Consider the following 24,652-nt stretch of genomic DNA (forward strand, 5'->3'; position numbering starts at 1 on the left):
GTATTACACTTAAGAAAATATTTCAAGAAAAATGTTCTAAGTGTTAGAACGATGGAGTTCAAACAGGTAACATCCTTGCCAGCTCCAGAATTCTTCTACCCAGAGGTTGACTTAGATCATCCATATGTTATTCTATAGCCTTTAAACTTCATTTGTCTTTACTTCTATGTTTAGTTAACCCTTCTGGAGAGTATATACAACTCATCTTCTTCTTCATAACTTTCTTCAGCTTGCAAAGTTTTGCCCTTTTCAGGCTTACCTTTGGACTTCAAAGGCACAAACTTGACTTTTTTTTTTAAGGCTCATCCTCTTCAAGTTCAATCTCATGACTCCTTAGAGAACTTATAAATTCCTCCAGATTCGTTTTGTTTAGATTCTTTGACACCTTAAGTGTTATCACCATTTGTCTCCATTTCTTAGGCAAACTTCTGATTATTTTCTTAACATGATATGAAGTGGTATAACCTTTATTCAGAATATTTAATTCAGATACAAGAGTTTTAAATCTTGAGAATGTCTCCCATGTCATTTCATGCTCTTCCATTTTGAAAGATTCATACTTTTGGATTAAAGTCAAGGCTTTAGTTTCTTTAACTTGCTAATTTCCTTCATGAGTCATTTTTAAAGAATCAAATATAGACTTAGTAGAGTCTCTATTTGTTATCTTTTCATACTCATAGTAGGAAATATCCTTCAGAAATATAGTTCTGGATCTATGGTGATTCTTGTGATCCCTTTTTTGTTGTTCATTCATTTTACTTCTTTCAATCTTAGCGCCACCTGCATCTGTAGGATGTGTGTAACCATCCATTACCATATCCCATGGATCAATATCACAACCTATGAAGAAACTTTTGATTCTATCTTTCCAATAGTAAAACTTTTCTCTATCAAAGATTTGAGGTTTTACAGAATAATGATCTTTATCATTGTTTGCATGTGCCATTTTATGTTAAAAAATATGGATCTTTATCTAATACAGTTCATTGTTTGACACAGAGTAGTCAAAACCAGAATCGAAGCTCTGATGCCAATTTAAGGTTCAAGAAACACAAGAAAGGTGAGTTTGAATTGGGTTTCTAGATTAAATTTTTTTTGCAATCCAAGAACTCAAATAACAAATTAAAGATAAGTTAAAAATAAACAATACAAGTATTTTTATCCTGGTTCGCTGTTAACGAAGCTACGTCTAGTCCACCGCCTGAGTGATTTCACCTTCTCAATAAGGACTTATTCCAATAATAAGACTCATTACAAAAATCAAAGACAATATGCCTAAGACTTCTTGATAATTTTGACTATAACCTAGTCTTTAAAGGAAATACGACTCAAAGACTAACTGTTAATGACTTCTTGAGATTTTTGACTATAACTTAGTCTCTCAAGGAAAATAACCAAAGGTTAAGATAAACGACGTTGTGTTTAAATATGCTTCTAAAAACAAGCAGATCCACAAGTCTTAAACAAGTATTACACTTAAGAAAATATTTCAAGAAAAATGTTCTAGGACATCAGGAACAAGTGTGAAACATCCTTAAAATAACACTTGATCCAAAAAAATGATTGAAGTCCTTCACTGTTAGATGATATAAAAAAATAAGATTATGACACATGTCTATTTAGACAGTGATCTTGCATGAGAAGATTATAGACCTTCAAAAATTCTAGAAACCTCATATAAAAGGAGCAGTAAACCATCAAATCAAGGTACATACATTTCTAATTATATACCTCTCACCTCTGAAAGAAACATATTCATACGTATGTCAAAGTGTTTACATGTGTCACCACTCATCAAGGTGACAGACCACGAGCACCACCTTCAGAGTTACCGTGTTATGACCAACGTTACAATGACGTGAACTATTCCTTACTGGAAGGATCATTGGTGACATATGTGTGAATGATCGTTATCATTCAACCATCTAATCAAACATCAGAATGGAAAACCAACAAAAATGAACAACACATAACTCCAACCATCTGTGATTCGTTACTAGCGAGGCTGTAAAAAGAAACCACAATCTTGAATAAGGACTCACGACATCCTCCTCACACATGGATAACCAAATCCAACTTCCACTAACTATTGAAACAACCCCTTCCACCAAATGATGAACCTCAACTACCAGTTGGTCAAAACTTGGCTTCACACTAAGAAGAGGGCGATAACATACATCATATCACCATTCTAGTGAATCAGACTACAAACGCTAAAACAAATACCTTGATGAAAGACTTATGCGTGGCTGTCATTTAGTCTGCAATACTAGAGTTTCAAAATGAGCAACTTTGAGGGATTGAAACCATAGGTCCCGACCACTTCCTTTCATTCAGGTATCACAAAGACGTAGTAACAAGTCCCATAAATGACCAAACTGACCCTTCTAAGTACGACGAGCCAAATATCAAAGAAGACACATGACTCGTTTCCTTCTCCTAAGAAAGCAATTTTCTTAGAAGCTGAGACACGAAGGTAACCGTCCAACGCATTGAGGTATCTGACACCAACATAACTCACATTCCTCATCCTCTAATGATTTCGCAAAAGACGAAGACATTTCATTTAGAAACATATTTAGCAGAAGAATCAAAGAGTACTCCATAAAAAGGTAACTCTATAATTCATTAGGAAAGAGATTCTATGATGGGAAGACTGACATCGACGAACATTTGAATCTTGTTGACGCCCTCTTGAACTTTATAATAGTGTGAGGCCTAGAGAAGTGAAAACTACCTCTTTTTAATATTTTATTATTATTTTTACCATGTTCTTCATTTTTGTATAAATTTTAAATTTTTATTTAGAAATAAAAAATTATTTTTAACTAGTTTAACAACAATTAAATTAATTACAAATTTAATTAAATGATTAAAATGCACAAAATACAGTAAGATTTTTTGATATATTTTACCATGCTTTCATTCAATTTATTTAGGTTATTCATTGAACTTATCATGAGTGAGGTGCGTGGATAGCATGGCAAGAGAAAATTAGACTGAGGCATATGAGGAGTGGAGTATTGGTTCATAAATGATTGTTAGTGGAAGAAATTATCAACCCACTAAAAGAAAGGCTTTCAGGTAATTTTATGGTTGAAGAAAATATACATTACATAATAGCGTGCTAACATATATATATTAATCATTTTTATACAAGTAATACTGTAAGAAATAGAGGAGTCTAATTGTAAAAAGAAAATTTAATTTATTGAAAATTATTATCGTTAAGACAATGATGTGACGACATAAGGAAGAGAATGTTGGGCAATATAACCCTGGATAGATTGATTTTCTACCATAACTTGTCTTGTTCGGAAAGAATTCGCCCAATCCAAGACACGAATATTGTATCGCATTAACCCTAATTTTTACAATTCGATTTCAATTGCTATTGTATTTTGGGGAAGATCAAGCAAATACAGAAAAAGCATAAGAAGAAACAAAACCTAAACGACGACGACGCAGTTTTGAACGATGTCTGCTGCGGTGTGCGGAACCAAGAGATCTTTCTTCGAAGACCTTCCTCCTTCACCACCTGTTTCCAAGAGGCTTCGTTGTTCATCTTCTCCGATTCGCCTTTCTCTTCCGACGCTCGTTGATCACCTTCGCAATCTCTTTCCCAATATGGAAGATCAGGTTTGATGATTTTGTTGATTTTTATTGTTTTTGATGAATTGATTAATGTTCTTGATAATTTATGGTGTTTTTGTTTTAGATCCTTGAAAGAGCATTGCAGGAATGCGGTAATGATTTAGATGCTGCTATTAAAAGTTTGCACGGGCTTTGCTTGGGATCTGCCGATGAAATTGCCGCAATTGCTCCACAGCCTGATGTTGTTACCGTTGAATCAGGTTCGATTTGATTTTTAGAGTATTCATCAACGTGTAGTAAAATTGATTTTAGAGACCTTTGGTTTGGTTTGGTTTGGTTGCTCTTAATTTTAATTAATTTTGTCTTGATAATTGCTTCTAACTTGGAGCTAGAAAGCTGAGCTTTTGATTCTAGAAATGTCAAATTTATGGTTGAATTCTCTTTTATATTTTAAATCAACTTATCTAAACATAAGTAGTGTTATCAAATAGCGGCGCCATGGCTGCTCTGGGGATATACATGGCCTTTTTTGGACTCTCTGCAATGATAAATATTGGCCGATATTGTGGGTTTTTCTGCCATAATCCGCTATAACGGCCTGTATGATGGGATTTTGGCTCTCCACAATGGACCGTCATCTGCCATCGGCAACACTGAACATAAGTTACTTCACCTTCAAGACACCTTTGTGTATGTTCTATTTAGCTTTTGGAAGAGCCAAAAACAATTCTAAAGATGTAGAATTGATTTTGGAATGATTTTGAGGTGTTTGGTTCTTATAAATTAGAATTGATTCGGCCTCTAGAGTTGATTCTAGTGAAGCTAGAATTTGTAGCTTTTGAGTTTAAATGTGATTGTTACATTAAAATTTAATGTTCAACTTACTTCTACGTAAATATATCCAAACATAAATAACTTTACCTTCAAGTCACTTTTAGCTAGAATAAGTTTTACAAAATTAACTCATTCAAAACCAATTCTTTTCAACGCAGAACCAAACACACGCATATGTTTGCTTACACGTTTGGAGCACTTCTGTATGTTAAAAATTGATTTAACATGTTTCGTTGCTCTCAATTAAAATTGATTTTGGAAGTGATGATTTCTAGCTTTTGAGTTTAAATGTGATTTATACACTTAATTAAAGTCAATTTTATATAATCAATTCATCAGAATCAATTTTTATTTCTGCAGAACCAAACATATTCTCTAGTCGGATAGGATGTTTTATTTGTGTATATGTCTATTACTTAATATTTCAAGTACTGTTTTGTTATGCAAAATAATGCAATTTTTCTAATGGCATTTTGTGTCATGATTAAGATGAAAAATAAATATTTGATGGATTAGTTTTTGGAATAATTTGTAGGTGTTTTTGAAAATAATGGGGATGCATCTGCCTCTGGGAATCAGCCAGTTGAAAACAATCTTCCTGCTGATGGACCTGAATGGATTGACTTGTTTGTTAGAGAAATGTCATGTGCTACTAGTGTTGATGATGCCAGAGCTCGTGCTGCGAAACTTCTTGAGGTTCTGGAGAAATCGATCAGTGCACATGCGAGTTCTGGGGCATTAACTGATCTTCAAAGGGTATGTGTTTGGGCTGTAATTTCGTTTCTTAGTGTTTTGTTAATCGTGCTGCTAAAATTTGTGGTATATGGAATTTCAAATACAATTATGGAGTGGAGTTGTTGGTTGTGGAAAATAATTATCGGTTGTAAGTTTTGAGCTTATATAGTGGTTTTTGTTTTCAGGAAAATCTGATGTTGAAATATCAAGTTGAAGTCTTGACCAAGGAGAGAAATTGTTTTAAAAGTGCTTTTAGAATCCAGCTTGAGCGCCTTTCAGATTATGAAGATAAAGACCGAGAGTTGCAGCAGCTGAAGCAGTTGGTATCTCAATACCAGGAACAGATCCGGACTCTTGAGGTTAGAGATCAGCTTTATCCTTGTTCTGTTCTCACAGTTCCTCGTTTTAAAACTGCTATTTAGTTTTATACATATATTTTGAATTCTTTTCCTTTGTAGATAAAGGGAGAAAATGGTTTCATTGTTCTAAAAAGGTACAATTGTTTTGCATATGCTAATGAATGTGGGTATCTATGGCTTTGTTTACAGGTTAACAACTATGCTCTGCGAATGCATCTTAATCAGGCACAAAAATACAACCCCTTTCCCGGGCGTTTCCCTCCCGACGGCTTCTAATGCAATCGGCGGGTAGAGTTTCACAATCAAGGCAGTTAAATAGCTGTATCTGGCTAATTAATTATATCCCATGTTTTATTTTTCCAAAAGAAGTATGTATTGTTTATTGTTACAATTTGTGTAGCTCCTGTAGGTCAAGGAAATGTAGCGCTATTCAGGGGTGAATCTATCTTATCCTGGAATAGAACCGATGATAATAATTCGTTATTTATTCCTCACTGAATTGATTTCTGGTATTATATGTACTAAAATTACTGAGAATGTTCAAGACCAGTTTGTTACCATCACTATACTACAAATTATGTTTTTATTTGCTCTTAGAGTTGATTATTTTCAGTTAATTGTTTCATGCATATTATGTTGATTTGCATGGTACATGTCTAAATTGTGTTGTATTACTAAAAACAGAACTCGCTTATGTCATAGGAAAAAGGGTTATTAATCCTATAAACAAATACCAACTATTTAGTAGTATACTAAATAATGAACATGTAAGACCATCTTACTTGGATTTGAACTCAATAGCCCCGACAATGTGAGGAATAAGTAACAATTTAGTACAAAGCATTTTTTTCCAACAGAATTTGACCATTAAACACCCTGACTTTCAAATAACGAGCAAGAACAACATTTTTGAGAATAATCATATTATTATGTATGCATCTAAGTCATCTACATAGGACTTAAATAGTGCATATTCAATCATCACACTGCAGGTACCTTCAAGTAATGGTCCCACAAAATTTGCATTCATATAATTAGTCTCGTGACGGTATTTTTTCAGGATTAATAGGTGGCTGCCTACATGTTTTCTATGTTAATAAAAACCCTAAAATTCAAAGAAAATTCATAATTCTCTATACTTCAATTTCAGCTATTTTCTCCACTCACACCTTTTGTAGTTGTGGTCCCAAAACAAAACTCCATTGAAGACACATTGAAGCACGTGGTCCCCACGACTCTAATGCTCTTCGAATTTCATTACTTGTGGTCCCAACATTGACGAAGCTTGCTTTGAATCAAAACTGTGTTTGTTGTGGTCCCAATATTAAGGTTAGTCCCACATGTGCCATCGTGTGTTATGCTTAGTTGTATTATGATTTGCTTATGTTCTTGAATATTGTATGTCTTTTCTATACCCCACTTGCTTTGAAATCACTGCATGTTTGTTTTGTTGTGTTGACTGTAAACTTCTAGGGTTTTTGTCTTTGACTGTGAATGTAATGTCTAATTTACCCTCTTTCATATTTGTAAAAGATGCAAGGTTAAAGTATGAGGGTGAAGATGTTTATGCTTTCAGTGGGCAAGACTCTGATTTTTGGTGCTTCTTTGAAGCCTGTGACTTAATCAAGGGGATGAATCCATCCTTTAACCTTTACGATGTGAAATTATGGTGGAAACATAAAGTGGGTTGTCTTGAAAATATCTAAAACCCTTTGGTAATGATGAGGATGCAACAATGTTAGCTTTGTTTGCTGAGAGGAATAATTATGATCATAGCCAAGATTATCAATGGGTGAGAAGATTTATATATAGAGGTTAATAGAGAAACAAAGGACATGGAAGTGTTGAGGAAAATGAAAGTGCTAAAGACAGTGAATCAAGTGAAGGTTCTTTGGATGGTATAAATTTTAAAGACAGTGAAGAAGAGAGAATGCATGATTTTGATGAAGACATTGATGAATGGTTAAACATTTGGGTGGATAATGGTGAGTCTAGAAGGGAGCTGCTGATGGTGGTGGTACAAGTCAAGTAAAAAACAAAGTGTTTACTACAACTAAGATGGATAGGGAGCATGTCATAGAAGATGATTACATGACTGATGAGCTTGATAGTGGCGTAGATGGAGATAGTTGTGATGACAGGCCTGCAATGATTATGTTTAATGAAGAGGAAACACTTAGAAAGGGTTTCACATTTAAGGTGAGATGAAATTTTCATCTCTGAAGTAATTTAAGAAGGTTGCACTAGAACAAAATGTGTTGAATGGTAGGGAGGTAAGATTTGTCAAAAAAATATGAGAATAGGTGTAGGGTTATTTGTAAGAACAAATAACATTTTGACTACATTATGCTATGTAGTAGAGTTTTGAGAACTACATCATTTAAGACTAAATCTCTGTTTTAGAAATACAAAAGTGGAAGAAAGTTCTTCAACAAGAATGCTAATGTTGATTGGGTTTCTAGAGTGATTATAGACAAGTTGAAGAATAATTCTAGTATGAAATTAAATGAAGTTGTAGCAGATGTAAGATTGGGGTTTGCTATAGAAATCACTGGATATAGGGCTTTCAAAGTTAGACAACTATCTAAAAAGATTGTTGAAGGGGACTCGGCCAAGAAATATAGTATGCTATGGTCATATGATGCTGAATTGAGGAGGGCATCAAAAGTCCTACATTGAGGGACCCCTAGGAAGTAGCAACCACTCCACTTTTACTGGGAAGTTGTTGACAACCTACTTCTTAAGGATTTATGGCCATGACTTCTTGAACATGCAGTTATAGGTAATATACATGTCATCATCCATGTTTCCTCTCATGGTGGATCGCATAATGTGTGAGGGGTAGACTTAGGTGATGTGCTTTAGGGCGGGCGCCTAACAAGGACATGCTTCATGCCTCCCCTTTTATGGGCACTAACAAATATATCACTACATGAGTGACAAAATGGATGTATTGGATTGGTAATGAATGAATCAAAATAATTCATTAATCATTAACAATACACTAAAATTTCCTTTAAATATCTTATTCATCCAGTAACATTTTTTCAATAAAAGGAAATCCATCCATCCATGAAATTTGTTTACTTCATTTTTTTTAAAATAAATCATTTTATTTTATAAATTTTACAATTTTCAAAAAATATCTCGTATCTAAATATTTAGACATTAACTTTTAAAATTATAGTTGTGTGTGGTATTACAAGGGTATATGATACTTAAAGACCTTAGTGGGTTTATAACGGTTAAGGCTTCCTTGTTGCACGAGAGGCCCTAAACGGTGGTGTTATGGTGTTTTCGGTGATAAGAGAGGCCCTATAGGATGTCTGTTGGGAATGTCAAACATCAAGCATTCAAATGACCATACTCGCTTCTATTTAATGTAAGCAATGATGATCTATATTTCGAGACACTAAACACCAATGCCACGTGCTAGAAACATGTTGGATTTTTCCAAATTTTGAGGGAGCCTAAAATTTCTATGGTTTTAACTCTCGTATAAAAGTTTCTCTTTTGGTTTTATTGCTCTATTTCATTCTTACAACTTTTGCAAGCTCTCCGAAAATCTTCTAGCTTATGGGTTCTTGATTCCTCATTTCAAGCCTCTCATGTATGCATTTTTCTTTTTCTTCCTTTTGTAGTAGTTGTGAGTATATATTATAAGGAAAGTTTGAAATATGGTTTTAGGTTAGTGTAAAGTTGTGGGATTTGAGGATTATAGGCATCCTTTTGACAATTATGATAGTGGTGATGATTTCTTTTTGTTCTTCTATTTTCTCATGAACAAAAGGATAATGGCTACCCCATCCGTCATGCTTAAGGACGTAAAGGACACTTGACCTTACTATACTTCTGATAAACATATCCTCTCCTTTCAAACAAAAGTAGAGGTTTTTCCTTAAATGATGAAGGAATGGTTATCTTCGAGGCTTGCTCACCATCTAAGAGGGTTACCATGGTCGTCTCTTCTGATCCCCCATCCCCCTATTTCTACTTCTATCTCTCATTTATCAAAGATATGGGGATTTTTCTTCCCTTCCACCCATTTGTCATTGAGGTATTGAACGTCCTCAATGTTGCGCCCTCATAGCTTCTCCTTAACAATTAGGGTTTTATCAAGCCTTTTAGATGGTATGCGAGGGGATGACGGTTTCTCTAATATTGGGGATATGTTTCTCATTTTATGCTACCAAACCTCCAAAAGGAGGTTGGGCGTCCTTAGGAGGTTTGTCGAGAAGGTTCTTTTTTAGGCCTCACTCCAACCACCACAAGAATTGGAGAAACATGTGCGTCGCGTGAGGGAGAAAGAGGATTCTCCCATAGTGTTAAGGGTTGATGGCGCCCTCTCTTTCCCTTATCTTGGAAGGATAAACTCTGGGGTCGCAGGATATGACATTAAGAATCTTACCCCAGGATAAGTGATGACGGCTTGCCTCCTGGGGAAGTTGAGGTCATGGACTCATGCACATTAATCGATATGTGGTTGAAGGGAGATAATTACCTCGCTGATTACCTGAGTAAAATTGGGTTTGATTTGGTGTTTAAGAGTGAGGTTGAAAGTTTCCCTAGTTGGTCGAAGACCAGTAATAACAACAATATTGAAAAGAGTGGGAGTGGCCATTCCACATGTTAAATGGAAAGTATTGTTTGAAGACTCCCAGAAACAGATGGCAGCTATAAGCATGTAAGGGTTATACTTGGGTCCAGTCTTCGAAAATTGAATTAAGTCGAAAAATACCTTGATCTTTCTAGGTTTATGCTTTCTTCTTTTCAACTATGTGCAAAAAACTAAGATAAATGTCATTGTTGGTGGAAGGAGAAGAACATAACACACAGTTAGGATGTTCCATGAATCCCAACACAAATCCTCTATCTTCAAACGCACGAGGTTTGGTTGATGATGAACAAGGGAAAACGTTTTCAGATTGTTTGGTTTCATAAATGATATGGGTAAAGGGTCCAGAAACGCATGAACAATACATGTAAGAGAAAAAGGGATTAATACATGGAAAGCAAAATAACAATTTTCTCTTTCTCCGTTGGAGGTTTTGGAACATATCTACGATTGTTAATGAGGATAGTTCTTTGAAGATCAACAACAGAAGAGACTTGTGACTGATTCTTACCGCTTAAAGTAAAAGCCATTGTTTTGAGCTTTAGTAGAAAATAGTGATAATGGAAGTTTGAAAAAATGAAAAATTCTTAGGGTTTAGAAGAGAAAACAATGTTGCAAAAAGGGAGGAAAAAAGGAGAATAGGGTATATATAGTTATGTGAAAAGAGACTATCCAGTTTCCTTTTCAAATCAAAACAAGCGGCATTTTGATTTTTGTTTTTTTAATTATTAATTAAATGATTTTATTTTTATTTTAATGCGGTTAATTCTTGTGACACACGATGGTCTTGGAAGTTGAAATTATGATGGGGACTGCACACACGTTCATTGACGTGATGGTTAGGTGAAAGTGGTCATGATGACAATGACGTATGCATACTGCTTTGAACATTGTCGAGAGTGTACTAAAGCACCACCTTTATTCCATATTGCAAACATGATTGAAAATGGAATTTTTTAGGAGCATCTGTTAGCTTGAGATTTTTATCCAGTATGTTCGAAAAAAGTGGAGGTGAGATAAAAATACAGGCTACGTATAGTTAGGTAAATCATATTTTCGACACCAACGTCACAAGGTCTAGTATGAAGATTATCAACAAAGGTAGTTATGAGACCTGAAGATGTTCTTTCGACAACAATAGCAGTTTTACAATATTTAAAGAGCTGAAGACATGTGGAAGTGATGCATAGGACAAAAGGTAACATAATGTTGTATATGTCAATTTCTAGATAGTTAGCCGTTGTCTACGGTTAGTGATGTACATGTATATAAGTCGATTTAATCTTTGTAACAAGGGTTCACATTTTTCATTATTGTTCTCTATAGAATTCAAGAATCTAAGTTACATAGATAAAAGGATTTGGAAATGTATGAATCTGTGTCCTACTTTTTAATCAAAGCATTTTTATTTGATTGCCTTTTATGAAATTCTTTTATTTATCTTTTCAAGGAATTAGGCACTTTACTTCTTGTAATTTTTATCCGATTATTTTTAAAAACTGAACCAAACCGACCGGTTCAACCAGTGGGACCGACAACCAGAGAGAATGTGGTTGGATCAACCTTTCAAAATCGTTAGTGGATCAAAACCAGAGTAAAACCGAAAAAACCGGGTTGAACCGTCTAAAACTATTCGAACCAAAGAACTGGAGCCGATTTTGTAAAACCATCCGGTTAAAAAAAAACATCAAATTAACTATTTTTTTGAATTTTAATATGTCAATATCAAAACTTAACATACATTGCCTAATCACAAAAAAGAATTCCGTGTTTTTTTACAATCATACAAACTTTTAAATTTTGTCACTTCATTATAGTTTTTCTTTCAACCACACTTCATCATCATCACGCTGTCTCTTTTAAACATATTCACGATATTCAACTCAATATTGATTGTCGTTCAAGTCAATATTATTTGTTGTTGTCAAGTAAGACTCGTTTGTCGTAGTTCAACTCAAATTCATTTTTTTTTGTTAATGAAATGTCTTGTACTATTTATTTTTGGTATTCTATCTTAATTATTTAAAATTTATTTTAGTTATTATATTCTATTATTTTAATTATGGTTTGAATTAGTTTAATTTATTTTATTCTAATTCTTTAATTTGATCAAATTATTCTTAAATAAAGGTTGAAATAAAGTGTAGAACTATGTTATGTTATTATATATATTATTGATATTGTTGTATTAATTTTGTAATAGATTTTTAAAATATTTACTTTATTAAGTTGTGAACATATGATTATGTGTGACATATCTATAAAATTTAGTTTCATATTATTAGTTTATTTAATAAACGGTTTGACCATAGGTTTAACCGATTGAACCAATTAAACCTTAAATCGCAAGTTTCACCGGTTCGATATCCAGTCCGGTTTTTAAAATATTGATTCTACTTTTAAACTTGAATTTATCAAGCATGAACACACTTTGTCAAACATTTTTGCACAATATGTTCTTAAATTTTTTTCGAATTTAATTTTGTAAGTGAATTACAACTTGTGATTTAATTTACTAAAAACAACATTAACCAACATGGTATTTAGAATTGAGCCAAACATTATGAACAAACCGCACTTAACACTTACTTGGGAGTGAGTGCAAAGAAAAACAAGGTGACGATAAACCAAAGTAAGCCAAAGAAGAGAGACGGGGTGTAATAAGTAAACTCATGTGGAGCATGTAAGAGAAGGTTACATGTAAGTTACACAAGGGTGTCCAAAAAGGATGAGAGATTGCATTTTTGTGATTCTCAAAACACTTATCGAGTTTGTAATGATTATATGTCCGAGTTACGCAGTGTGATAGAGAGTTTACGTACGTATGTTTGGTTCTGTCCTGAAAATAATTGATTTTGAAAGAATTGATTCTAATTAAAAGTGAATCAAATGTAAAATGATTTATGTTTGAATAAATTTATCTTAAAATTATTTTAAAATTAATTATACTATGAGATTAATTACTATATACTGTCAATGTAAAAAGTTTTACACTGTCGATTCATCACCATCATCCGTTTGTATTACTTTATAGATTTTTAAAATAAAAATCAAATTTGTTTCAATATCCAACATCTATGATTAACTGACGGTGTAAAATTCTTTTACACTGTGAGTGTATATAAATTAAATTTTTATACTATTCTATAACAGTTTATAAAAAAATATATTTCACATTTATTAAAAAAAATTAAATTTTTGTATCTTATCTTAAATATATTTTATGAGAAAAATGTAATAAAATTATGATTGATAGTTATTTATGAAAAAAATGGAAGAGAAATCAAATTAAATACAATCTATATTTAATTTTATCTTTAAAAAATAGATTTTAGAAGAGTTTAATTTAAATGAAATTAAAGTGAAGTTGTTTAGCTTATAATTTGTTAGTTACATGAAAATGAATATAAATGGTTACACATGAAGTACAAATTTATTTAAGTTGTATAGTATAGTAGTTAATATAGAAGACTAAAGCATAATAAGAAAAACCGGTCACAAGGCGAGGCCAGCAATAGGCCACAACTTATCTCATAGCCGTGGGTCCCACGAACCTCTTCCTTTCCGGTTTCTACCAATGCCAATAGTCCAGTTCACTTCCACCACCATCACCACCAGCACCGTACCCATAAACCCCCACTTTTTTTCTCCCACAATACAAGCGTGCGTTAATATCATGAACAAGCCATATTTTTAAATTCAATTTCAATTTCATTTCAATTTCAATCAATGGCAGTTATTTCCCTCTCTCTTCTTCCTCCTCCTTCTACTACTCATTCTTGCTTCTGTGCCTCCGGAATCCATTTCCGTTCCCACACCACCACCAACAATTTCCTTTCCATTCATTCTCCTTCTCCTTTTCCTTCTACTTTCTCTAACTCTAATTCTAAATTCTCCGCTAGAAGAAAACGATTTCACACTGTTTTTGCCGCTTCTTCTGATTATTACGCTACTCTCGGAGTTCCCAAATCCGCCACCGTCAAAGATATCAAAGCCGCTTATCGAAGGTTAGCTCGTCAGGTATCCAATTTTCGTTTCTTAAAGTGTTTATTTAATTTTTTGTTGATGAAATTGTTCTTAATTATGTTCCTCTATTGCAAGAATTTGTAACAAGTAGGATCTCCTACATTTTGAAATTTGATTTATGTGATTTTTCGGATTGTTTGATTTGTATGCAGTATCATCCTGATGTGAACAAAGAGCCTGGTGCAACGGATAAGTTTAAAGAGATTAGTAATGCTTATGAGGTATGTATAGAATTTACACTTCTCAGTGTTTGTTGTTACTTTGTTACGTTTTCTTTACTGGAAGAGTATGCATGTTCAAGTTCAATTTCATTTGCTTAAGTAATCAGCTGAAATTTTTATTGCGAATGATTGGATGTTTGATTTAGGGTCCCTATTTCTACCGCATGTGTCATTTTTCTTTTCTTTATAAGTAGAATGGAAAAACTAGTAAGCGACACACATAGCCTTTGGTCATTCGAATGAAGTTTAAATGGTTGCAGTAGTGCTTTAGCTGCCTCTGGCCTGATCCAATGGGTTTTCTGTTCAATTCTGAGGTTTTTCTTATTTCTAAACAATGCGTGCTGTTAGAATTTTCGCCTTAATTGCGGTCCACCCCTAGTTGCCTTAATTGCGGTACTTTGGCTTGCCTTCATTGCAGCCCCAACACCTTCATTGTGTTGGGTTTGAAGGGGTGGATTTAGTCCCACATTGCTTAGAGATATGATATGTGTTGTGCTTATAAGTGGGGTAAATCCTCACCTTACAAGCCTGTTTTCTAGGGAAGAGTTAGGCTCAACCCAAATTCTTGAGACTTGCTTTTAAAACGTTTTCAGCCATTTTTTTGCAGAATATGATATTCAATATGAAAACATTTCTGCGCTATGAGAAATTGGGCTAAGTAACAAGCTAGTACTCTAAATTACTTTAGTTAAAAAAGAAAAATGACAGATCAAAACAAAAAAGTCAAGTTTTAAAGAGTAGGTAAGCAGAAGCACCTTAAACTCTCTCTGTTTTTTTATCTAATGCTGTGCTATAAAGGACTCAATAATCAACGTCATACGAAAGTAGAATGGTACTTATGAATTACCTTATACTCTTAATTGGGTTGGTGGAAATGTCTTAAGCTCCGGTTTCTTTTAGGAACAAAGGTCACAAATCCATTTTGAAGTTCTATATCAGAAAATGTACAATTGTTTTAGATTGTATTTTGATACTGTCTTCTGAGTTCTGAATTACAACACTGTCAGGTGCTATCAGATGACAAAAAGAGGGCTTTGTATGATCAATATGGCGAGGCAGGGGTTAAGAGCTCAGTGGGAGGAGGATCAAGTGCCTATGCGGTATTCAATATGATTTTTATGCTTGTTTGTTTAGTATGTCAGATTATGGAGCCACAAACTTGAAAAAATGATAAAAACTTGGTTGTCAGGAGAATAACCAGTTATTTTACTGATGCTCCAATGACACATATTGCCTTCTTTATGGGAAAAAATTGAAATGCATGTCAATTTTAGTTGTCTTTACTCTATCTACCCATCTCTTACTGTTTCTGTAAGGTAGATTTAAGTTAGTAATCTTTTTCTTACAGACAAATCCATTTGACTTATTTGAGACATTTTTTGGGTCAAATATGGGCGGCTTTGGTGGCATGGATCCAACTGGATTTGGCACACGGCGTCGTAGTACAGTTACTAAGGGCGAAGACATCCGGTGAGTTACAATGGATAAATAGTTCCGTTTCTTCCAGCCATGCATGCCAAGTCAATGATTATAATATTTGCTACTTGATTTAAATGTCTAAAAAAATATCTTATTCTAAATAGATTTGTTGATTTTATTTATTTATTGATTAGTTCAACCCCAATAAGCCTTGTTTGATTCCTGGATCTAATCTCGCCTAGTTGAATAAAGCTTGGTCTTCAATGCCTATAAAGTTTCAATAAGAGAAAACCGAGGAAAATAAGTACATTATTAATCAGCCATACTGGTTTTGAACTTTACCAATTTAGACCCTTATATTATTAATCTAGGTCAAGTACTAGAGTAGTACAGTACAGATAGCATAAGCTTCTCCACAATACTTTTCCATAAGATACAAGGAACGAACTCACAAAGAGAATAGAACACCAAAATCTAATGCTTTGGCTGGGGGTGGTGGAAGGATCAGGAGAAATGATTCGTTGGGAGCAATTAAGTGACACTTCAATTCATCCACATTGTGTTTTAACACGGGGAAATTGTAAGCAATAACTTTCTCCAAATATCATCCGGTGATCCGACATCTTTTATATTTAGTATTGGCAGTTTTACACAAAAAAAATTACACCTGTACTTTTAAGAGAGTTTTCTGTAAATTGAGAAGACTTTTGATTCAAATATCAACAGGTATGATTTCTCCTTGGAGTTTTCTGAGGCAATTTTCGGAGCAGAGAAAGAATTCGAGCTTTTCCATTTAGAAACATGTGAAGTCTGTACTGGTACTGGTGCAAAGTTAGGATCCAAGATGAGAGTATGTTCAACTTGTGGTGGCAGGGGTCAGGTGATGAGGACCGAACAAACACCTTTTGGGTTGTTCTCACAGGTAATTTGAGTTGTTTTCTTAATAGGTCTGGATATCATTTTCTCTCTCTTTCTCTCGATTTTGTAAGTTCTGCTAATGTGGAGAACAATAACCGAGAATTCTTGACAATTGCTACTGGAACTTTAAGATCATCCTGCTGATATGACAACCTATCTCTTTGTTGTATTTCTATGTTGTAACTTGTAATTGATTTCCACTGGTTGTTCTTGAAAAAGAATCCCATTTGCTGCATGAAATGATTGGAAGAGATCAGTAAACCACATACTCGTAACATATGGCAACCGTCCTCCAGTCAGAAAATAAAAAGAAAAAAAATGGATAAAAGTAAATCTACCATTTATTGAATTTATTTTGATTAATCAGTCTCTGTAATGCTGATATTGTTGATTTGTTTTAGATAAAGATTTTGAAATTGAAATTAAATCCCATGAGAAATACTTGAAAATGTAATTACACAACAGAGATTGTATTTTGCAACATGAATACAAAGGTATTCCAGTTAAGTTTCTACATTGGTTAAACACTTTGCATGCCCCTAATATAATTTTCCTTTTATTTCATGAATTGTTTACCCCCCTAATCCAGGCTTAGTAGGAAAAGATTTTCATTGTTCTTTGCTGTTGTTGACATCTTTATGTTTGACTTTTGGGAATAATCATTTCATTTATCTTTTCATCAATTGTATATATTAGTTCATTTTTGTGCAGTTTTCTTACATAATATAATTTTTTTGTACTTTTTCTCTGGTTGACAGTACTATGCTAATCGTTTTTCAATGTTAGGTTTCAGTATGTCCAAACTGTGGAGGTGATGGTGAAGTCATATCTGAAAATTGCCGTAAATGCAGTGGTGCAGGACGCATACGGGTTAAGAAAAATATGAAAGTTAAAGTTCCTCCCGGGGTTAGCTCAGGCAGTATCTTAAGAGTCACTGGAGAGGGTGATGCTGGACCAAGAGGGTATGCTATTTTATATCTGGTTTTCTCATTGTGAAAGTATTCAGCCAATTATTGGATAGAAGTTATACTAAGTTGCGTGTGTATTGCTTTTATTGTATGTATGTATTGCTTTTACTGTATTTATGTTACCACACGACATATATGTTTCCATCAGTTAGTAAGTTTTTCTCACACTGATGAACGAAAAAATACTTATAAAAGGAAGGAAGGGTATTACAAAATAAAAGGAGGATTAATATCGATTCTCTTTGATGTAAACTCTTAGAATTTGAGTTTAAAGCCTACCTTAGCTCGACAAAATCAACTTCTAAGGTGAGGGCTGTCCAAGCTTTATAAGCACAGCCTAGGACATATCTCTTGTCTAACTCTCAGCATATCCTTTCACATTTATGACTAAACATCTAAAGTGTGAACTAATAGGGATGGAATACTAGGGATCTCAACATAAACAAACAAATTTGAGTTAAGCAATGACATTCTTACAAAAGAGCATTCCAATAATGAGTAATCCAATCCCTCACTATGTTTAGAAAGGAGACCTCATCAGAAGCCATGAAAAATCCTGTAAGGCAAGTCCAGCTTTTCAGGGACAAATGTCCCATCAAAGCACAAGCTTAATGCTCCAACAAAAGACAGCAAGAGGGTAAGCCTACAAAGAATGCTGCATAGGAAGCCTGCTCCAAAAAAAAACACCTAATTGGAAATGTATGTACAGTGATCAACACCCCAGACGTAAATTATGCTTCTAATATATCCAATTAAGAGAAACGTAATTTGATTTGTTATGAAATTGTTGACCTTTCTTACTGCTCTTCTCTTCAAGTTTTATTATATCCAATTTGGAGTCATGGAAAAACTAATTGGACTCAAATATGTATCTACCTTGAGCATTTTAAAAAGGTCAAAGACATTTGAGATAAAAGTTTTCAAAGGGTCTTTGTTAATTATTTTATCTATGCTAGAAAATCATTTTGTATCTTCTGATGTTCCTCCCCAACAGCGGGCATATTAGTTTGTCAAAATGCTTTAGTTATTCATTAATTCAAACTATATCAATTACTCGATTCAGAAGCTGCAATTGATTATCTTGTCACAATAGGGGTCCTCCAGGAGATCTTTACGTATATCTTGACGTGCTTGAGATACCAGGAATTCAAAGAGATGACATTAATCTCCGCTCAACAATATCAATCACTTATCTAGATGCTATATTGGGGTCTGTAGTGAAGGTAAATTAACTTATATACTAATACTATTCATGCAAGCTTGAGTATTTATTGCATCTTTTTATACACTCTAATTATGCTTTAGTCCTTTTAATTTCATTAAGGTTTTATTTTGGTCTGTTTTCACTTGCATTAACATCTTCCCTGTTGTTTTCTTTGTTATCCTTGAAACCCGATGCTTAGCATGATGTGCCATAATGTTCTATTCATATTTTTCCCTGACTAAAAGTATTTTATGCAATAATAGCGCTATATTTTCCCATATGATGGTAGCAGAATGATAATTATACTCCTATCTTCTCTAGAAAATAGTAACCGGAAGGAATAAATTTTTAAACTATGACAAATAATCAAATCACTACTCACAAATATAGAAAGGGAAATAGAGATTCTCATGATGATAATCCCGTTATTTGGATATTAATCTAATCCCTTAGTATTTGGGATTTTACTACAGAATCTAACATTATCTTATGTTGGCCTTTGAATGTAACTATTTGGATAACACTTTGTTTTTCTGCTAGCACTTTTATTGCCTTGCAAGCATCACATGAAAAAAAGTGAGACTGATTTGGCTGATGAGATTTTTTATGACTAAAATTGGAAACAGTCTGGCCATTTTTCTTTTATAAACATGTTTAGCCTTTTTTACTAATTGACATTGTGATTTATTGAATGTTAAGATTTGAGTTTTGCTGAATGTATATATTTTTTTCTTGACTTTTCTGTGTTTTGGGTGTCCACCCCGAAGTGACTTGTTACCTTGAGGCATTGCAATCAGCAGTTAACATTTTGTGGCACTTAAACAGGTAAAGACAGTTGAAGGCACTTCTGAACTACAAATCCCTTCTGGTACTCAACCTGGAGATGTCCTCGTCCTTGCAAAGAAGGGTGTACCAAAATTAAACAGACCATCAATACGTGGTGACCACTTATTTACTGTTAAAGTTACAATACCAAAACGTATCAGGTAAAGTCATTTTATAATTGACTTTGTTTCTGTTACTCCCTACCGAGTATTGTTTTTTTGGGATCCATATCAGCAGTTTAATTTGAATTGCCTGCCTCTACTATGTTTATTCAGTTCAAAGGAGCGTGAGGTGCTTGAAGAACTTGCTTCTCTAGGTGGCACAAGCAGTCATTCAAGATCCCGTCCTAGGACCCAACCTTCCAGTATGTGGCGTTTTTATCATTTGTATATCTGTTGTTCTTTCTCCCCTATCCTACAATCTTAGGAACATTTGATTTGATGTCTTAAATCTTTCATATAACATATGATATATAGTTAGGTCTTCTAGACATATTGGACAATGGCAATAGAGAATTGTTACTGTGCAATAGTAGACTAGATAGTTTAGTTATGAATCGTGATGTTTACCTTTTGCAGCCGGAAGTAAGGAAGCTCCTGCAGCTCAAAGGGCCGAAAGTCCAACAGAAACAGTCACAGAAAAACCAGAGAAATCAGAAGAAGAAGATGATGACTTATGGAACAAACTAAAGAACATGGCTGGGTAATAATGTTATTGTATTTTGTTTCCTTTTTTCCATAAAAATGGGTAGAGCCTTCAGTTTTCATTAATTGGAAACTATCTCAGACTAAAAAGATGGGTAGAGCCTTCAATTTTCATTATTGTATTTTGTTTGGATTGATGGAATAGCGGAGCAGAATGGGGTGGAATGGAATAATATTCCATTGTTTTGATTATTTAAAATCGGATGGAGCGGAGCGAACTGTAGTGGTATGAATTTCATTCCATTCTATCACTTACCACCATATTCCTTCCCCTCCGATTTGGGCAGAATGAACAACTTGTCTTGTTCAGTCCTAAAATTTTCAAGCATGGAATGGGATCTTCGCTCCGCTCTGCTCCATTCCAGCTCCGTTCATTTCATAATATCCAAACATGACTCTTTTAAAGCATAAAAGCAGTTTTAAAACTAAATAGGCGAGTGGCTATAGATTTTATTCTTTAAGTTAGGGATGACAATTAAACCCATCCCTCCCTAGTGGGTACCCGCAAAATTTACCTACAATGGGTAGGGTAAAAATCCGCAAAATAGGTACGGATACAAACGCGGATAATTATCCATTAAAATAAGCGGGTATGGATACTTAGTACCCACCCGTTCCATACCCGCACAATATATATTTATGTGTTTTTATTTTTATTCTTATGTACACAAGTTAACTTATCAATTTTATTAAATACATGTGTTTTAATTTTAATTCTTATGTACACGAGTTAACTTATCAATTTTATTAAATACATCATTATTAAATTTGTATGTATTTTTATATAAATGTTTGTTTATTTCTTAACTCAACAATAACATCCTTAAATTTTTTTAGTGGTATTAAAAACTTAAATTTACATGATAAATTATAATTATCAATTATTTTTATTAGAATTGTGGGTAAATGGGTATGAGTATGTGTACTTAGATACCTATAGGATACGGATACGGGTACAAATGTTGGTGTTCATGCGGTATAGGCTCGGGTACGGAGATTTTTTTAAACTGCGGATATGAGGATGGGTACTATAGTATCCAACATATACCCTACCCATTGCCATCCCTACTATTAAGTCATGTCATTTTCCCTATGTACTCGCATTCTATTTTTCAACAAAATCTGATTCTTTGTATAAATTTTTGTCATTGAGTTGATACATAATAGCTGAAATTTTCCATTGGATATTTTTTTCATTGTTGAGTCCTCACTAATGGTTTGACTTGGAAATTATTGTTGAACAAAAATGGATATTATGTCATTCATTTATTGTCATTTTACAGGATAAGGTGTCACTTTCATTATTAATTTTAGCCCTTGATTAGGTTGAAAGTATCCTTGTTCATCAAACCTTGGTAATTGTTTTGTGCATCTGACGAGTTGATTAAAAATTACCACCACTGAAACTTGCAGGTCTGTGGCAAATGGAGCTCTAAAGTGGTTTAAAGATAATCTCTAGCTCAATGGGATTAATAAGTGATCAACAGTCTCCAGAATATAGCTTATCTTAATAGGGCTAGAGAGTTGTAATGTTTGAAACAGCTGCCAGCCGAAGGGTAGGGACTATGCAGACATTTTCTTCAAATGCTACAACTGAAAATTGTTAGAGGAAAGCAGCAAAGTGAAACAAATGATGCATATTCTTTTATTTGTTGTACTTGTAAATTTTGGCACGAGGCAGTTTATACAGAATAACTTGTTGGAGAATGAATCTTTTGTACCCATTAAGCAGGTTGCACTAGAGAAAGCTAGTGTATACCTCATATGAAGTCTAAGGTCCATTTCAGTGAATCACTTGAAAATTTGAAGTTATTGCTTCTTAACTCCTTCAAAATGTCAAGCTCATACGGCATTGACCTCAAATTGCTTCTATGCATGTCAAGTTTACTTTCATAAATATAATGAAGTTTGAATTTTTTTTTAAAACAATGGATGTTGATTAGACATAAAAGATGGATCTACTTTTTGTGAAGCTTTTTATTTCTTTGGAGAAAGAAATAAGATCTAACTTAAAAAAAATATGGGTACGAGTACATGATTTTTCTATTGGAAATGTATCAAAATTCTTTGGCATTATTGATGCACTTTTGGACAATAATCATGCAAATTCAACAGAGCAATAAACAAAGAAATGATAATTACACTGTTTTGATTCATAAGTAAACAATGTGTCTATGTCTTCTGGCGAAGGCTTTGATTTATCAAAAGAAAAACAGCAACAATGACAGGAGTTGAGATGATAACAAGAGCCAACACAAGGTTTGGAGTAGTTATCTCAGGGAAAACACCAGTACCATATTTAATCACACCCGCACCAGCAAAAGAACCCATCACTAGTTTTGCCACATACACTAAATCCTCCTATATTACATCATTCAAACAAAAACTACTATTAGTAGTTGCAGAAGAAAGAAAATTAATAATAAATAAAAAAGGTTGATTTATTTTACTTGAAATGAAGAAGTAGTAGAGTTTTGTTCTCCGTTTTTGGGATCCAGGGCTCGAGGAACAACACTAGACAATCTCGTTGTAGTTGTTGCAGGGAAGAGAAGTGATGCGTTTGGTGAAGTAACAACATTAACCTTTCGGCGGAAACAAGAAAACTTACAATTGTTGTAAGTGCTTCCAAGTCCAACTATCTCTGAAACTGAAGTTGCCATATCTATTCACAACCACAAACCAGAACATCACCACAGGTAACGGTTAAATGATAAATAATAATAAATAAATATATTTCAGATACTATAGTTACGAAAATGGACACAAATAGGTTAAGGTTAGTGAATTCAACCTTGCACCCTAAAATTCAATGAGGCACCCCTCTTTAATTTCAAAATGACAACGCTCCCTCTCATAAATTACAAAATTTAGATAAAAATAAAAATCTTGTAATTTATCTAAATATTCAATAGAAATATGTAAATTCGAAAAGAGAAAAGTTGGATATTGTACTAGATTTCTATTGAATTTAAAAATATAGTATGCATTTTTATCGGATATTTTGTAAAAAGTACGGTGGTCTTGTATATGTTGTTAGACTACTTACCATGAATGGATCTGAGATGGATGATACTCTAGAAGATTTTACATAATTCTTCGCAAATGACTTGATATATTTTACTTACATTTTTCATATGAACTTTTGAAAATATTAATCGAAGTATGAGTAATTTATTTTATGTTATAATAGCAGATATTTCTCTCTCGAGTAGAAGTGTTATCATAAGCACAATATATCGGAGACAACATGGTTACCATTTATTTTGATACAATGAATATGCTAAGAGGCAGGAGCAGCAAACTAATTCTTGGTTGTGAGATGAGAGGAAATTACAAAAACAAAGGAAAGTCATAAGTTACTTATAGTAAAAGAGTTGAATGTCCCTTTCGGTTCAGATCTCTGCCAAGTGGTTGTGGTTGAAACATAAAGGTTAGATGTGGTATTTGAAGGTGAGAAAAACAAATGAGGGGATGAGGGTTGGATTATTTTGGCTTTTTCTTCTTTGAGCTTTTTCTTCTTCTACTTCTAATAGCTTTCAAACAGATTCTGAACACTTAGTTCAGAGTCTGACTCAAAAAAGCATGAATAGCTTCTAAAGGTCCTTATCAGATTCTGAACCAGAATCTGACTTGGAGGATCAAAGTTGACAACAACGGAATATTTAAGTACAGAAGCAAAGAAAGTAAAAGTAAAGACGCCTGCAATTATCCTGGTTCCTATTACAACCTGAGAATAGTTCAACCCACTCCCAAGGGATTTCCAATATAACCAAATCTGATTACAAATGCTCTAGCACGAAGCAAGATACTTTCTTTGCTCAAACTCACAAGTAAGAAACTTCAATGCTCAAGCACACAAGGAAGAGACTTCCAATGCTCAAACACACAAGCAATAGACTTCAAATGTTCAAGTACACAAGTAAAAGACCTTTGACTCTATAACAAACAATTAAGAGATTTGAATAACAACTACACTTGATATACAATCAGAGGTGTAAACAGAATCGACTTAGAAATACTTTAAGACTCAAGAACTTCTAAAATATACAAATATTAAAATGTTATAAGTCTAACAAATTTGACAGAGTAGTTTATTCTTGAATGTCAATGTTCAGAGTCAGTAATGTAGTGTGTTATATTGTAGCTTGATAGTCTTCTTCTTCTGATCTTTTACTTCTTATATATAGAGAGAGAAAAGAGACATTTGAGACTTTCACCAAAAGGATGGAT

At 33.7% G+C, this 24,652-nt stretch overlaps 3 protein-coding genes across 3 annotated transcripts; 2 read left to right on the plus strand and 1 right to left on the minus strand.

Moving 5' to 3' along the window:
• The first annotated feature begins 3,157 nt into the window (after positions 1–3,157).
• On the plus strand, positions 3,158–6,111 carry LOC127087589 (uncharacterized). The gene is made up of 5 exons (XM_051028496.1): positions 3,158–3,639; positions 3,719–3,854; positions 4,964–5,184; positions 5,349–5,522; positions 5,712–6,111. The coding sequence occupies exons 1-5, from the start codon at positions 3,478–3,480 to the stop codon at positions 5,796–5,798; spliced, it is 780 nt and encodes a 259-aa protein (XP_050884453.1). The 5' UTR covers positions 3,158–3,477; the 3' UTR covers positions 5,799–6,111.
• Positions 6,112–13,581: 7,470 nt separating this feature from the next.
• On the plus strand, positions 13,582–22,213 carry LOC127087590 (uncharacterized). The gene is made up of 11 exons (XM_051028497.1): positions 13,582–14,157; positions 14,316–14,384; positions 15,392–15,484; positions 15,733–15,854; positions 16,530–16,725; positions 17,508–17,683; positions 18,783–18,912; positions 19,719–19,879; positions 19,994–20,082; positions 20,297–20,420; positions 21,836–22,213. Exons 1-11 carry the CDS (start codon positions 13,867–13,869, stop codon positions 21,879–21,881), a joined length of 1,497 nt encoding a protein of 498 aa, XP_050884454.1. The 5' UTR covers positions 13,582–13,866; the 3' UTR covers positions 21,882–22,213.
• A 262-nt stretch (positions 22,214–22,475) lies between these two features.
• LOC127087591 (uncharacterized) lies at positions 22,476–23,132 on the minus strand. The gene is made up of 2 exons (XM_051028498.1): positions 22,873–23,132; positions 22,476–22,783 (listed from the first exon to the last, which is right to left on the minus strand). The coding sequence occupies exons 1-2, from the start codon at positions 23,080–23,082 to the stop codon at positions 22,595–22,597; spliced, it is 399 nt and encodes a 132-aa protein (XP_050884455.1). The 5' UTR covers positions 23,083–23,132; the 3' UTR covers positions 22,476–22,594.
• Between the last annotated feature and the right edge of the window lie 1,520 nt (positions 23,133–24,652).

Source organism: Lathyrus oleraceus, chromosome 5 (assembly GCF_024323335.1).
Source record: "Lathyrus oleraceus cultivar Zhongwan6 chromosome 5, CAAS_Psat_ZW6_1.0, whole genome shotgun sequence".
Taxonomy (NCBI): domain Eukaryota; kingdom Viridiplantae; phylum Streptophyta; class Magnoliopsida; order Fabales; family Fabaceae; genus Lathyrus; species Lathyrus oleraceus.

Coding starts and splice junctions, on each gene's coding strand:
- LOC127087591 (XM_051028498.1), bottom strand. CDS start 23,082: ATGGCAACTTCAGTTTCAGAGATAGTTGGACTTGGAAGCACTTACAAC. Junction 22,784..22,872: donor CTACTACTTCTTCATTTCAA/GTAAAATAAATC, acceptor GATGTAATATAG/GAGGATTTAGTGTATGTGGC.
- LOC127087589 (XM_051028496.1), top strand. CDS start 3,478: ATGTCTGCTGCGGTGTGCGGAACCAAGAGATCTTTCTTCGAAGACCTT. Junction 3,640..3,718: donor TTCCCAATATGGAAGATCAG/GTTTGATGATTT, acceptor TTTTTGTTTTAG/ATCCTTGAAAGAGCATTGCA. Junction 5,185..5,348: donor CATTAACTGATCTTCAAAGG/GTATGTGTTTGG, acceptor TTTTGTTTTCAG/GAAAATCTGATGTTGAAATA.
- LOC127087590 (XM_051028497.1), top strand. CDS start 13,867: ATGGCAGTTATTTCCCTCTCTCTTCTTCCTCCTCCTTCTACTACTCAT. Junction 14,385..15,391: donor AGATTAGTAATGCTTATGAG/GTATGTATAGAA, acceptor CAACACTGTCAG/GTGCTATCAGATGACAAAAA. Junction 18,913..19,718: donor TATTGGGGTCTGTAGTGAAG/GTAAATTAACTT, acceptor GCACTTAAACAG/GTAAAGACAGTTGAAGGCAC.